Source organism: Pteropus vampyrus, unplaced genomic scaffold (genome assembly GCF_000151845.1).
Source record: "Pteropus vampyrus isolate Shadow unplaced genomic scaffold, Pvam_2.0 Scaffold131, whole genome shotgun sequence".
In the NCBI taxonomy this organism is placed as follows: domain Eukaryota; kingdom Metazoa; phylum Chordata; class Mammalia; order Chiroptera; family Pteropodidae; genus Pteropus; species Pteropus vampyrus.
This window is the reverse complement of record NW_011888912.1, coordinates 333,276-349,573: the sequence shown is the minus strand read 5'-3', so window position 1 is coordinate 349,573 and position 16,298 is coordinate 333,276. Positions and strand designations below refer to the sequence as shown.

Here is a 16,298-nt window from a genome sequence, read left to right as displayed (position 1 = left end):
GAATCACGAACTTGTAAAAAGAATATACAAAAACAAGTGTCTCCAATGCTCGTCTGAGAGCTGCCTTAAAGCATGGCCTCTCGGCTGTTCCCCACTATAAGAAAGTCATAATGCAAGCAGTTGCTTTAGGGGATGATGAGCAGCTCGGCTGACTAAAAGGTATTTCAGATTTTATATAAAAGGCCATCTTTCTAGAAGCAACCCATTCACTTTCTTCCCCCCTGTGTTCTTGTCAAAAAAAAAAACCAAAAAACGTTCATGTTGGCTTTTAATGATTGGTATCTGAAAAACGTCAAAACATTGATTCTCAGTTGTAAGTTTCTTGTCATAGATTAATCAAGATTGAACATCTGTGGTAGAGCATTTCTTTCACTTTTTTGTTGCTGGTTTTTTTTTTTTTTTTTTTTAACTCTCAAGAAGGGCCCTTGGGACACACGGCCCCTCGCCATTGATGGTTTGATTGCTAAGATCACCCACAGCTTCAGAGGGGTGCGAAGGAAGGAAATTGCTTTCTTTGTCAAGGTGTTTTCAATTCAATTCTCACCCATTAGCCCTGTTTGGTTAAGTTTGGAATTACTCTATCAGGTGATTGATGAAGGTTCTCATTTTATCGTAATAGGTCTTGTTTAAAAGAAATAGAAGTAGCAAAACGATATCTCTAAACAACCTGGATTATATTTTAAGGATCTTCGAAGTTCCGTTTTCATTACCTTAGCTAGAATTTGCTTACCTATGAGCAAAAAGAGCTTCGTTGTTTTGAGTCGTGATGCTAATTTTAGAATATTCTGGGAACACACATCTAGAAAGGCTAGAATTATCTATTAAATTGCTTTTATGCTTTGAGTTTCGAGAGCACCAGAATAATTTTAAGAGTTGTTTGACGATCCACACGATTCCTTAAAAGATCAAAATATTTAATTTTGAACCTCATCAACTGTAAATGTTTAAAGAAAATTTTAAAAACTATTTTAAAGGGTAGCTTTGACAATTTTAAGTGTTTTAACAAAGCTGTTGCTGCGAATGTGTTTTTTTTTGCCTCTGTTTAATGCCATGTATCAATTATTTACAGATCCAGTGATTCTGTGGAAATTCCCAGAGGACTTTGCAGACCAGGTTAGAACCATGTAATTTTTACAAAACATTTAAAATTGGGGTATTACGATTATTACTACTGTTACTGCTACTACTGCTACCGCACATGAACCGCTATAAATATTTTCTCTCGGTCAGCTCAGAGCAGAAAAGCCACGTGTGCAGAATATACGTGGGAAATCTGTAAAGTCACCGAGTCGCTGGGTGATGAACAAGCCCTTATATTAAAACTAATGGGAACCGAATGTTTTCAGTTTCAACGTGTTTCCGTATTCTTTTAATCTGTCTACGGAGTATGTACTTGGAAACATGATATATTTCCCCGTCAGAAAGTCCTGACAATACCCTACTTTGTTGAGCCCCCTATTATTTCGGTCTATTTGGAAGTAAGTAGTAAGTGCTGTGAACCGGCCATCGGTTCTCTCTTCGTTACGGTGATGTCTGAATCATTTACGCATACACACTGAATGGACAACTGTTTCTTATTTTTAAATAGTTTTATGTATAGCTTTGTTTTCTTAAGAGAAAATGGAGTGAATTTATTCCGTTTGTATTTTACAGTCTTCTATAGTTTGTGTAGTATGGCCAAAATGGATTATGTAAAAAGAAAAAAAATCTTTGCAAATTCATATTATAGATTTCTCATTCTGAAGTGAATTCTATAATATACGGTTAACATTTTCTGCAAATTTAAATGTTGATGGAAGAAAGCCCTTTGGGAGGGGGGGAGAAAATGATGAACAGGTTCCTTTTAATCGTCTACAAAGAAATCCTCACTTAAAGTTCTGAAAGCAGCGTACGACCGTGAGTGCAGCTCACAGATGTGATTTCCATAATTCTTATAATTTACAAAAATGAAAGCTGATAGAGTCTTTGTTGAAAGCAGTTCATTCAGAAGTAATCTTGCATCCGCGTGATTTCGAGATATGCGGAAGAAGAATTTTCTTCACGTGGAAGTTGGTAAACCAGACTGGGAAGTCCCCCTGAAAATGCGGTGTCCTGGGCACAGCATAATCCATGACTGTTGTCTGGTTTCACTGTCGTTAACAAGAAGGCGTGCGCCTCCATCTGTTCTTAGCCCTGTGGAGAAAGGAGAGGTTTGGAAGTGTGTCACGTGTGCGCAGATGACATACACAGCGGCTTTTTCCACCTGTCCCCACATCACGTGTCCTTAGCTGCTCATTTTACCACTTGGAAGCTCCTCCTTCTCGTCATCTTCTCAAGTCCCCCTCATCCACTGACGTGACAACGAACCTGTCCAGGTCTTGGTGTGCGGCTGCCACCTCTTGAACTGCCCCCGAGGATTCCCGGGTGGCCGCGGACCCCAGGGTTAGGCGGCGTCCTGATCCGGCTTGGCTTCGGGGGCTTTGGTGACGCCCGCTGCTGTCCCTCTGCAGACTGATGAGCTGGGGACGGGGATCTTCCAGTCGGGGCTGGAATGTCGCTTTGATTCTGTGTCCGCGAGGGTACGGTGAGCCCTCACATACTCAGGAAAATGCAAAAGCGAGCCACATGTCCCGGCGTGGCCTTTGGGATCCCGGGTCCTAGCCGTTCAGAGAGGCTGGTCGAGGGCTGGAGCTGGAAGGGGCTTTGCGAGCCACGATGTCTCATGACCGGACTTTAAACCTAAAGAAACCGAACTCCACGTGGGGCGGGAACCCAGCCTCGGGCCTTGGAGGGCGGTTCTGCTCTGCGCTTCTCGGTGACTGTTCCGAATACTGCAGGTGACGCAAGTATTCTGTGGACATGTCCCATTCTTCTTACCTTTTCTTATCTCCCGTACTGACTGGTTCTTCCCCTACGGCCTTTTCCCGGGGTCCGAGACGGCTTCAGTGGTAATAATTCTCAGAAGGCTCTTCGCTTGGCGCTCAGCGTGTCCTGGCTCCCGTGCCAGGCGCTTTACGCGCAGAGCCCCCTTTCTCTCCCAGTCCCCCCAGCATCCCAAAGCCGGGTAAGGAAACTCCTTGGGGTCACACTGCTTGTGACGGGATGCACTGAGACCCGAAGGCAGCTTGGCCTCACGCAAAAGCATGAGCTATTAATGATCGTTAAGCTCCGGTGTTTTTTCTGCTTGAAATACTGATCTAAATCCTACTCACTTATTTGAGCTCTTTAAAAAAAAAAAAAAGTTGATCATCACCGTTTTTCCCTCAGTATCTTTGTAATTTGAAAGCAGTTATTTAAGCCAAAGAAACAATCTCAGTCCCGTCTATTTTTGTCCCTATCGAATTTACTCTGCACAGCGCTGTGGTCTCGAAGGCAGAAGAAGGTTCTCCCTACGAGGCACGTGCTGCTACCCCTGTCGCGGGTCCCTGACCGTGTGACGGGCCGTTTCCCCCGTTCCCACGCCGGCCCTTTCAGCCCTCACGAAACCACTGGGAGTTAAGGGACCGCTGTCACCCCTACTTCGCGGATGGAGAAGTGGAACTGCAGGGTGCTTAGTGGCCGAAGCCAGACAGCCAGAAAGGAGCGGGCCATCGCTCCCAGCCGGACGGAGCGGCTCGGGGTCGCCGTCCTGAATCTTAGCAAACTCAGGATCGCAGTCCTGAATCTTAGCAAACTCTGTTGTCCTCGTCCACACCTTCGAGAAGGGCTCAGCCTCCTTAGCGGGACCCAGGTCCTCATTTCCGGTCCTTCGTTTACACCCCGAGCCTCGTATTTGTCTATCTCCTTTTCCCTCTCTAGTAAAAAAAAAAAAAAAAAAAAAAAAAAGTCTGTGTTTCATAGCGAACGTCGGTTTCCGTTATGTACCGTTCATTCACATTCTCTCCTCGAACGTCTGAGTCTTGCTGTCTGAAATGCTGATCTCCTGCTCGCACCCCCGTTTCTGTCTTGGCTTAGAGGTCATTTCCTCCAAGAAACCTTTTTTAATGTCCCAAGTCTGGATCGAATGGACCTCCTGGGAGTTCCCTCAGCATTTTATGTCTCCCGCATTATGGCCCTTATTAGATCTACCATCTCTTCCCTTTCTGTTTGCCCCATTAGACGAAATGTCTCTGAGACTAGCATTGAAGAATAATTTTTAAAAGAAGATATAATTATGACTCTAATACCAATATGCATAAGATTTTATTTTTGTTGAAGTTTTTTTTAACTCATTAGCTAATGAGGGTACCAGTAAAATATTACAGCCTGTTCAAAGTAATGTTCAAAGCACCACAATTATATGGATAAGTCAGGAATGCTCTAATAAATTTACAAACAGATGCGACAGTGGCTTCTTCGCATGGAGGCTGAGGGAGGAGGGAAATCAGTCAGGCCTCCGTCAGAGAGTGTTTGACAGTGCCTTGTCCTCCATCGAAGCCAACCTCTTGCGACCATGATACTATCAAAGAAAGATGATTCCAGATTAAAAATAATAAGACGAGTCCCGTCAGAGTCAGCCCAATTGTTTACACAGGAGCAGCAAGAGTGTTAATCTAGCCTATAAGCCTCTGCGAATTTCCTCTGCGTGTCTGTCATCTGCCAGAGGCTACGTTGACAAAATTATCTTCTTTCTGGAAGTTGTCATGAGAAATTTCAGATTGGGCTTTTCAAAAGCCCGTTATTTGCTAAAGCCAGGAAACCAAGTCCAAGAAAACCTCCTCCGCAGACTTTTTGTGTATGACCTATGACTCTGGTGAATTCTTCCCAAGGCTCACGGTGTTTGCTGAGGTTCCTAGCCCGTGAGGGAGGGGCCGCCTGCTCGTCTGTAAGGCTGGGCCCCGTTGGCCCGGCCATCAGGCTGCTCTTCCCGAGAAGGCCTCGTAGGCTGCATAAGGACAGCTTGGCTTTGCTCCTCACACGTGCCTCAGTGTGACTGATCAGACAAGGATCTTCCTCAGATACGACCCTTTAAGTAAGGCCTTGATTGTGTAATCAATTTTTTCCAGTTACATCCTGGTAAAATGAAAAACAGATTGTTAAAAATTGACCTGACGCAAATAACAATATTGTCATGAGAAGTATAAGGGACTTAGGTGAGAGTTTCTGGATTTGGGGAGAGAATGAATCGGCGAGAATCACACATAATTTTAAAATGTTCAGTTTACAGAAGCAGAGCTTACTACATTGTTGTGGGTACAGACAGCTCAGGAATGAGACAAAGAGCTTCCTTATATGTCCAGGAAACAGAACATTAAAACAGCAGCAACAATATCCCAAACAGTAAAATTTCCCTCATTGGTTTATTCAATACGATGCAATTAATTTTCCTTCTGCCGGACCCTGGCTTGACGGTGTCACGAGACTTTCTGCTTCTTGACTAAAATGCGTCTTCACAGTCCTGATCCAGGCCACCGGAGTGGCCTGAAGTTTATCTGAGTGACGTCCGCTGACAGGCCTGTCACCCCAGAGTCTCTTCTCTGAAGTGTCAGTGGTTCAGAACACCTGATACAACCCTTTCCACGAGGCTCCCAGACTGACCCACTTAGTATCAGAAACAAAACCGAACTGTAGGTCGGTGACAGAGACTTCATGTCTCCAGTTAATTTATCACTGGTAGTTTTCAAATGTGAGAGGTCTGTCGAGGTTTCACGATAAAAATAAAATATGGGAAACGAAATTTGGCTATTGCTCTTATATGAAAAATGAAAATAATAGGGCCATTCAAAAAATTTTAGATAAAATATGTCCAAGAGCAGTGAGTAAGCCTGTTCTCAAAGGAGTCAGAGTTATATCTGAGTTATAAAAATGGGTCGAACAAAATTTCTACAGAGGAAAAATCTTGAGGTATGACATACAGTGATCCTGAGACATACTATAGCAAGAATATTCCAAGGCTATCGAGTGAAGAGGTTTAGTATGTCTGGAATAAGACCTAGATAAATGTGTTTGTGTAGTAGAAATTCATGGCCAAGCCTCATGTGCAACCCCAGCCGAGAAGATGCCAGGCATTTAAAACAGAGGTGAGCTTATGGCCAAGTAAACACATTCAATAATAACAAGTTATAACTGAAAATATTATATTAACATTGCCTAATATCCTCAAAGCATCGCTAGGACTCTGATAAGTATAAGAAAACAGAACTATTTCACAAGGGTTTTGATCATTGTTTTCCTGTAAAGTAAAACATATTTTGGATTCTAAGAACTTCCCATAAAGCATGTGATTTCTGAAATATTCCCATTTATAAAATTTACGTATACGGACTTAACCTGGGGCAGGCCAAGTACCTTTTCTGATCTGTCAGCTTTTCGTATGTAGCCCTTATAATAATAACATCGAGCAAACCAAACTATTTCCAACGTCTCATTATAGAAGATAGGAGGGCATACCCCGGGCGTGTTTGATACTTTTCCATATTCAGAGTCTGAGTTTGGGAAGGCAAAATTCGCAAAGGTGTTAGAAGGTTTGGGTCTTCAAGATGGAGTCCATACATGCCTAAGAAGCAACAACTTGTTCATCCGTTTGATCAAAGTGGCAATGAAACCTTTAAACATAAATATAGACAATAACATGATTGAAGAGTTCTCTCACGAATGAGGAACTTCTGTGCTTCTCTCCCCCCTCCCCTTAAATAACAAAAAGACATAATAAAGTCAGGATTAAGTACATTTATTCCGTTAAGACAGAATTTTGGCTTCTCGGAGGCATACAGAGGCAAGAATAACCTTTCATATTGTTACCATATAAATAATAGCTTTTGACCAGTGTCAGTAAGTCCCAAGAATATAGAAGTAACAATCACAATAACAAAAAGCGCAAGAACTGTTGTTTCAGGACAAAACTATTTGAAAACAAAAGCGGGCACACAGTTGTATTTATCTGACACAGTTGTTTCTAATGTAGTCTTAACCACTCATCCTAGTTATTACTTGTAAACTAAGTAACTAACTTCTGTTTCACAGAAGAAGAGAAAACGCTGGGGGGGGGTGGGTAACAGAGCTTTTTGTCCCCCACAAGCATTTTAACAGACCACCACGCCTCATGGATACCCATGACGTGACTTTCTAAAGTCGCACATCCCATTAATTTCCTCATCAAGTGGGGGAAAGGGACCAGTTCGCTGACATGACCCAAAGGTATTGACCTTTCTACAGCACACAAAAATAAGAAGTCTGCAGACTGAAATTTTGTGCTTCATAGTCAATATTTCAGTATTCTATCTTCGAAATGATCTGGGTACCCAATGATTAGATGTTAATGAACTCAATTTACTGCGAGCCGAGGGTTTAGGTGACATGAAGATTTAGTAGGTCTACCGTTTATGATGAGCATCTGGCTTGCGTGTTCCTTCTTTCTTTTCACATGTCTGTAAAAGGTTTAAAAAATTAAAAATCAATATATATTGACGACCTAGTATGTGCTCCCATGCTAAGTGAAAATGCATTTAGAAACGCTTTGAGAAAAGTGCATGTCACATAATTATTTTTAATTGCAACAATAATAAAAATTTCGTTAAATAATGAAATCTTGGTAGAAATGATCAGTAAACATGTTGAATTAGAATTCTAAGAGTGACTAGTAGTAAGAAACCATGTATTATACAATAATAGAAATGAATTTTAAATCTTACCCTTTAGCTGTATCTTCATTGGTCTTTTGTAACTGCATGTAGCCAAATAGTTAGCTGATCCCAAAACAAATGTACTCAGCACTATATACAATTGCTTTTTTTTTTTTTTTTTGAATGTTCAGCGATGTCTAATGCTTGATCTGCATGGTTTAGGAAGAATGCCTATTCTTTAAAAAAAATTTTTTACACATTATTTTTTAAATAGTTTTCTTTTAATGATTTTTAAAGAGATTGATTTGGTCAGAATGAATACAGACTTTAATGATTTAATCGAGGTAGATTAATAGCTAGACATTTAAAATTTTTGTTTCTTGCATCAGTCATGAAGATCTAAATTATTTGAAAGTAATTTCTTAAATCTTAGTACTTTCAAAATAAATATTTAAATGTTTGTGTCTATGTATTTTAAAAACTATTTTTGTTGTCTGTTTGGACTCGATTGTCATTTTTAACTACCAGCTGATCATATCAGACACAGAAAAAAGCCAAAATCATTTAATTGCATTCTATACCAACTCCTGTTTTTCCCAGTGGAAAAAATTACATGTCTTGAGCCAGTTTTTGAGTTGTGATGGTTAATTTTTTTTTCATTACCCCTATGAATATATATACATGACATAAGAACACATATTTGTAAGACAAATGGACTTTTAAATTTTTAATTAAAGTTTTGTAAAGGTGAGAGAATTGTATCATGACAGCACTTTATTTCACACCCCAAACATTTTATCAGTGATCTATCTTAATGACCCTAAAATATCAGTTATATTTATCAGTTTGGCATGTAGATACATATAGTGTTAACTTTTTTTTGAATATTCTTGTGTCTAAAAATGAAGAATCAGAACACAACATTATACGTGGCAAGCATATGGGAAAGTGCTTAAAATTAATAAGATTTTCATCATAATTATACATTTCTCCCTATTCATCTTCCTTTATATGAACAAGATTTCTTTTGTAGACACAGTGTTAGGAATCTCAAGCCAAAATGTGATTATGTTCTTATTTTAACTTCATGCCTGTCTTACATTGTCTACTTTTAAAATTTAAATTTATTGCAAACAGGGAAACTAATTTGGAAAAAGAGTGATATTAGAAATTTTACTTTAAAGCTGAGGCATTTATTAGAAAACAGAACTCTGCAACCTAGCAAACTCCTATTGAAAAGAATATTTTTGCATACATTTTAGATAGCAAATTTGAAAGCCCCTGAAAAAAACGACCTTGTTTTCCTGCCGAAGGGCGAACAGGTTTTACTTAAATGAGCTCTTAGAGGGGAGGTTTTTATTTATTTTTATGGCAGTGAAATTATTGTAACTATGCAAATGGTTCACATCAATCCTGGAACGTCTCGCATTATTCAGCAGCCTATAGAAATTAAATAATAGATAATACGGATTGAAAGAGATAAATGTGGTTTCACAAAAACTTACTTTTCGTTGATCGGTAAACACTTGACCAAAGTAAATTTGGGATTTAGTCCTATAAAGGGCTCTGAATCTTTGGGAGAAAGAGTTGAAAAATAATTTTTTCAAGATGACATAACATAGGCTGATGAATCAGAAGCAGTTCTGCAGACAGGAGGAAAAAAAAAATATATATATATCAAATATAGGGGCATGAAAGTCTCTCTGCCAGTTCAAAATGTCGCATTTCAAAATTCTTCTTTTAATTTTAGTTAAAAAGAAGTTAAAATTTGTTAACTATGAAACAAAGGGTAGAAACAACTGTAACGACACGTTCGGGTATTACTTGATGGAAAAATTAAAATCTTTGAAAATTGGCACAGAGTCAATATTAATTGCTTATTATAACTGCTTATGAATTGCTTATTATAACTGCATACTGCTGAATGGGAAATGTCTTTTTAGGAATAGGTAAGGGAGAGTAAGTCGAGGGAGCCTTGTGGGTCACGAGAAATCAGTTAACTACCCACAAATCGCCACGGCGCCCTACGGTTTAGTGATCCCCCCTCCCCCGCCCCCGCCCAGTACATTATTAATGGATAAGCTCTTTGAAATTAATGTTGCCTGGCTGTTTACTCCTGTTTAAAATTTAAGCCTGAAACGTAGTTGGGGAGAGCAAGTAGATATGAAGGCACTGCACTCTCAACATGTTGAAGTTTAAAAAATATCCTCTGTGAGCTGAGAGCGTTGAACTTGATCAACATATGGCACCGGCTAGCCTTATCCCCACCCGTTCCTTTGTCGTCTTGTTATTGTTATAAGGCTTAATGGCAGTTGTAAGCCACAGTTCTGGATGTGGGGGTTAGTCCACCCCGGGGGATGCAGAGAGGAAACAGCACTGTGGATTATGGAAATATGGATTGATCTAAAGAGAGACCCCTTGTAAAAGAACGGGGCTCAAAGAAAAGCTAGGAAAACTGATGAAAAGATGACGGGATATGATGTGAAAACGATCATCTGAAATCTTTCCCTCCCAGCTGCTGTGTTGAGGAGAAAAAGAATGCGTTTGTATGGTGAGGGAGAGTTAAAAGAGTCCAGATTAATAGCATTATTTACTAGATGTATTTTCATTTCGAGTGAGATAAAATATGTACATTGTAATAGACTTTGCATAATCGAGAGTTTTAAAATGTCGAAGATGTAATGTTAGGCACGATATTCCGCAGGAATATTTCCAGTAGTACCAACATTTGATTAATGTTTGGCCTTTAAATAGACATAGTTTCAGATGGTGTCTTATAGAATCGTACACTTAAAACCTGTATACTTTTGTTAGCCAACGTCACCTCGATAATTTAATATACTTTAAAAAATAGATGTAATTTCAAAAATTACCTTCGTGGTTGTCCTATTGAACTAACTGTGATGGCGAATACGACGTCTGACATAGGAATTATTTTCTGTTACTTTTAGAATTTAGTTTATCCTAATACATAGTTACATGCTTATCCATATGTGTTTTTTCAAACGAGTGACAACATTGCCACTTTTCTTGGGAAGCCAGGACTAAGTGGTAACAGATATCGACAACGATGCAGCCTGGTGGTCATTTTTGCGAACGCAGACACAAGGTCCCCGTGCGTTTAACTAGCATCCGATGCCTCGTGTACAGCGAAGGGACGTTCTTGCCTGATTCTAATGCTTGGACGAAGTTGGCCCGGGAAGGAGTTAGCGTGAGGGCGTCGAGGGGAGATGCGGCGGGGGGGGGGGGATCCTAATCTGGGGGAGGGGACTGGCGTCAGCTCCAGATGCGCTGGGTAGTCTGGTTGGGACATCTTCCAGGTAGCAGGAAGCCCGTGACTGGAGGGGAGAGGGTGAGACACGGTTTCACACAGTAGGTGACCAGCCGAACCGGGTTCGGACCTCGCATCTGGCTGGAGAACCCCGAGTTTTATCCCGTATGTGTAGCAGTGAGGTTTGATTTCCCCTGGGGAGGTGAGGGCTGAAGACAGAACCCTGGATGAGTTGTAAAGTGGCCCAGGAAGGAATGACAAGCCACAGATGCCTGGGGGGGCGGGGCGGGGGGGGAAGGTTGCCAGGTTGGGGTGGCGGGGGCGGGGGGGCGAGGGACAAGGTCAAGGTGGAGATAACTTCGGTTTGAATCCCACACGTTTCATACATGATCAACACCGAATCATCACGTTGATTCAGTGAATGAATGAGATGTCACACATTGCAGACAAGTCAGATATGATAATGGCCGGAGATGGGCTGCAGACGTGGGAATAGAGGTCGTAGCAGACCGAGACTCACCAGCAAGTCGCATCAGAGACTTGCTGAAGGTCCGTCAGACTTTCACAAAAAAATGGCAGTGAAAGGAAGAAGTATTTTAGTTCTACTGTGTAGTTGACCAAAAGTCGAATCTAACTTTACAGAATTTACCTTAGTCTGTTTTTACAAATTAGTCTCTCCTGTCTTTTTAATCACTCCTCGTTTTCCACATATCCTAGCACAATACTATATTGTAAAGAATAAAGAGAAGGTATGGGATGACTTATTCAAGAGAATTCATTCTTAACCGAGAAAGTTTATCAAATATATAATGTACATATGCTTTCTGGTTTATTTAGTAAAATCTTTTGCAAGAAACTCAGGAAATTGTGTTTTCTCTTTAAGGTCATTTATGCTAAAGTGGACTAGCCTAGGAGTGACCAAAAGCCGTTGCTATTTGGTGAGACCTGTTTGGTGGCTTTCTCTGTGAAAAGAACCAGTGTTTGCTGTTCAGTTTCTCATAGACAGGCTTCTGCATTACAAGAGCTAAGACCGCAATTGGCACCTTTATTTATAATCTCAGCAAGAGCCAGAGATTACGTCAGCGGGGAGTGTGAACGAAATTTTTATTCCAGGAGGTGGGTGTGCTGTAAAGGGTGGGGCCGGCTAAGTTTGCAGAATAATAGCTCACAGGATTCCTATTTAGGATTTCAAGAAACATTCCTTCAAACCGCTTAAGGCTTGAAATTTAATTGTAGTTTGACATACCAAAAATAATGAGTGCATAACTTTTTTTTGTAAAAGAAATACCTTGTGTCATTTAGGATAACCTAAAAACAAGTCAGAGCTCCCGGATTCTTGCTTTTTTTGGTCCTGCCTGCTGACCGTATCTAAGTAAGGTTTTAATTACTGAGTACTTACTTTCCTGCTTTAAATGGAAGGGGATAAAAATGCCTAGCAAACTTCTTCGACTAGAATCGCTCAAGGCCAACCTGACCCCTGGGTGCTCACCAGCCAAGCACCGTAAACACATAGCCAGGGCTGGCCCGCGGGTCCCAGTCTGAGCCTAAGATAATGACTCTCCCACCCCCACGTTCCTGACCTTGTTTAACCTCATCCTGCCTGCGTTACTCCCGTATTATTTACTTGTTCTGCTATGACCCTGGTTCTGATGTGATTCTGTTTCAGATTTTAAACAATATGCTTCAGATTTAATTGCTGGGAATCTTGCTCCTCTGTGAGAAAGAATCAGCTTCAGCCTTAATTTTTAAGTCTGCTGTTGGAAAGGAGTTGGGTGTCTGCTGTCACTGTAGGTCTAATATTCTCAGTAGTAGTAAACGAGCATAGATATGAGCAAAGCTTTGATTTTTTTGGCCTCGGTACTTCATTTCAAGGGACTAGAAGAACCTCGATGCCATATTATCTCATCTCTGCTCCCATGATTCCTCCACATGCTGGCGCCTTTTATTCTCTTTTAGGCCAGGTTTAACTTTGGTTCTGAAGCGTTAATTGTATAATCTTAACTCTTCATGTAGATGGACAACATCCGCCATATAGAGACCAAGTAGGCATCAGATTTAGGCCTCTGCTGATTGGAACCTACGTGAAAACAGAGTGAGAAAAAGAATACACAGGGTGGGGAATGATGGCCGGAAGCTGCAGCCTGAGTTCAAATCCCGACTCTGACATTTATCTGCTGGCCGGATGACTTTGGATAAGTTACATATTCTTTCCGCCCTGCTCCCCACCACCTCCGCCCCCGCCCCCGCCACATGTCAAAGGGACTAACACACGGGTAGGAATTAAATGAGATAATATACAAGCAAGCAGAACCCTAAGTCACAGTCGCTCGAATCGTGTTCCAGGGCTCAGCGGCTCTGACGGTGCTAACACTGGTGTCCCTTCGCCTGACCTCGAAGAATGTTTCCTCAGAGTGGGACACCCATGCTGGGCTCCGGTAGGCATTAGGAGGGCTCCAAAGTTGAATAAATCCTCCAAGATTTTGGAGATTTATTTGTTCCAGTTGAACACGCCAGTTGTAACAACTAGGACTTTCCGGTTCGCGACGAACTTCATTCATCTCTGATCTCTGAAGATCAACTTCATTGATCTATGATCGATGACATATTATGAAGATAACAGCACAATTGGCTGCATATTCCACAGCCTCTATCGTGATACAAGTCTTTAGAAGAATAAAGATACGTTTCATCATCGTACGAGGAAACTGAGTGATTTTATAACTCGGGAATATTATAATAAATATTATAATAAATATTGCCTAGGGGAGTATAAAATATGAAGAAGAATATCGATCTCTCATAACAATGAACAGCAAAATGGTCACAGCTCTTAATTGCTCTCCTATTTTATAACCGCTGCTGTGCTCTTTGTTGGTCTTAATCTAGGCCAGATCCTTCCTGCAGAGTGACGGCCATTTTATCCGTCTACTTCCTGGATGGCTTCGTCTTCGCTGCTACCTGTACCTTAGTTTTGTGCCCTTCTCTGCATTCCGGCCATGACTTTCTTACTTTAGGCCACCAGCACGCTCCTGGATTATCGCGGAAGCCTCCCGTCTGATTTCCCAGTCTGCCGTCTCATCTTTCCGAATCCATGCTCCATTTTATAGCCAGGGTGATCTTTCTAAAATTCAAACCCTTCCTCGTTTCAAACCTTTCAAAGCTTCCCTGTTCTTCTTAGGTAGGGTGATCATGATTTGTTATCAAACAGAGATACTTCTCTATTAAGTGACTATGGACTGATGATTCATATCTGGTGTAACTCAGATGTCAAGTGCCCGATGAAATGAGTTTTGACTCACACGTACACCTGTGAACTCACTTTCCTTTAAAGATATGGACTATATTTCTGTCATTCCAGAGAGTTCCCTCTTGATGCTTCCTGGTTACTCCCTGTGCCCCCTACCTCGCCCCCACAGCCTCGGACTCCCACTGTTCTGAGTTCTGTTACGATAAATTATAACGATCGATTTGTGGAAGTTGAACCATCCTTGCGTCCCTGAATAAATCCCACTTGATCACGGTGTACAATCCCTCGAATGAATTGTCGAATTCAGTTTGTTAATATTTTGTTTAGGATGTTCGCATCCATGTTTATTAGGGATTTTGGCCTGTAATTTTCATTTCTCATGGTGTCCTTGTCTCGTTACAGTATTTGGGTAATGCTGGCCTCATAAAATGAGTTTAATCCATAAAATGATTGAAACCATCTGGTCCTGGACTTCTGTTTGTTGGGAGTTTTTGATGATTGATTCAGTTTCCTTATGAATCATTCTGTTCAGATTTTTTATTTTTTCATGATTCAGTCTTAGAGGATGTTACAGTTCTAGGAATTTATCCATTTTTTCTAAGTTGTCTAGTTCGTCAGCATATAATTACTCGTCTATAGTAGTCTTTTATGATTCTTCGTATGTCTGTGCTCTCCACTATAATATCTCCTCTTTCATTTCTGATTTTATTTATTTGAGCCCTTTTTTTTCCTTGATGAGTCTAGTTAAAGGTTCGTCAAGTTTGTTTATGTTTTCAAAGAACAAGCTCTTATTTTCGTTGATCTTTTTGATTTTGGAAGGGGTAGTCTCTAGTTTATCTTCACTTTTATCATTATCATTTTCTTCTACTAACTTTTGGCTTCGTTTTTCTTTTTGTAGTTGTTTTAGGTGGAGAGTTAGGTTGTTTGAGATTTCTCTTGTTTCTTGAAGTAGGTCTGTGTCATTGCGAACTTCCCTCTTAGAACTGCTTTTTCCGCATCCCACGGGTTTTGGTATGTCATATTTCCATTTTCGTGCATCTCAAGGTATTTTTTTTATTTCCCCTTCGATTTCTTCATTGATTCTTTGGTTATTCAGGAGCGTGTTGTTCAATCTCCACATATTCGTTATTTTTCCAATTTTCTTTTTGATTTCTAGTTTCACATCATTGTGGTCAGAAAATAAAAAAAAAAAAAATCTTTCCTAGTGTGAGCCGCTGTGCCAAAGATGGGGTTCTCAGCTCGTCTCTACCTCTCTTACCTGTCTTGATGCCACCCTTGACCCTTTGCCCGGGGGATGGGGGGAGCTGTTCAGCTGGTTGACGGTAGTGTTTCAGAGCAGACCGCTTCATGTGCAGCTGTAGATCTGCAGTGTCTGTGAGATGAGCAGAGATTAGTACCTTCCTATGCTGCTATCTCAGGCCACCCCCTCCCCAGGCCTTTCAAATGCTTCTCTCTATTTTAAATGAAGGAGAGAAATGTATTCTGCCTTTTATTTGCAAAGTAAACTACCCATCTAATTGTAAATATACATATTTTTTTTGTAACGTCACTCTGCATGCCTTCGAATCTGGGCTTTTTCGTTGGTGGTAGGTTAAACTGAAGCGATAGTTTGTAGACTGCGGAGATCTCATCACCTGACTTAAGACCAGTATGCGTACAACCAAAATCCTTGAAATTCATATGTCAACAGCACAGTTCTTATCCTAGCAGAATAGATTTGCTTTAGGACGGCTATTTATATCTTCTAACGATTAAAATTCATTTTTAAAGTTTGATAGTGAAAAATAACTCAACCTGAGTTAATCATCTAAACAGTTTCTGTGTTGGAATTCACAGTCTTACGGTGCTTTCCCTAGCTGAAGGAGGAAGGATGGAAGAGAAATGTATTTCTGATTGAAATATTACGTGAAAGTAAAAGCCAAGTAAGACACCACAGTGGGCTCCGTTATTGACAGTTATTCTTTGACTTTAAGTTAAAATATATCCTCTAAGTTTAAAAAACTTTTAAAAACACGAGAAGCTGTTTAAAGAGGCTCTGTGCAATTTGCCATATTATAATGTAATTCTTTCTCTTAATAAAATGCATCCTGATTGAATCACTCTGAGTATGGCGGTGTTTCCCTTGACAATTTGAGACATCTTGGGGTGCCCCTGGGAATTTGAACATCTCAGGGCACAGTGTGGGGGCCAGTTCTGCACCTCACTGCCTGCTGATGACCAAGCAGCTCTATGCACCTTTCTTTTAAGAAAAAGGAGGTTT

At 40.8% G+C, this 16,298-nt stretch overlaps 1 protein-coding gene across 1 annotated transcript in view; it reads left to right on the top strand.

The window, feature by feature from the left end:
• Positions 1 to 1,078: 1,078 nt before the first annotated feature.
• The window catches only part of DENND1B (DENN domain containing 1B), a gene marked incomplete at its 5' end in the record, with an annotated part of 131,915 nt that continues 116,695 nt past the window's right edge, over positions 1,079 to 16,298 (top strand). The window contains one exon of the mRNA XM_023534765.1: positions 1,079 to 1,113. Within this exon, the coding sequence (XP_023390533.1) occupies positions 1,079 to 1,113 (35 nt within the window). The remainder of the gene's footprint in view (positions 1,114 to 16,298) is intronic.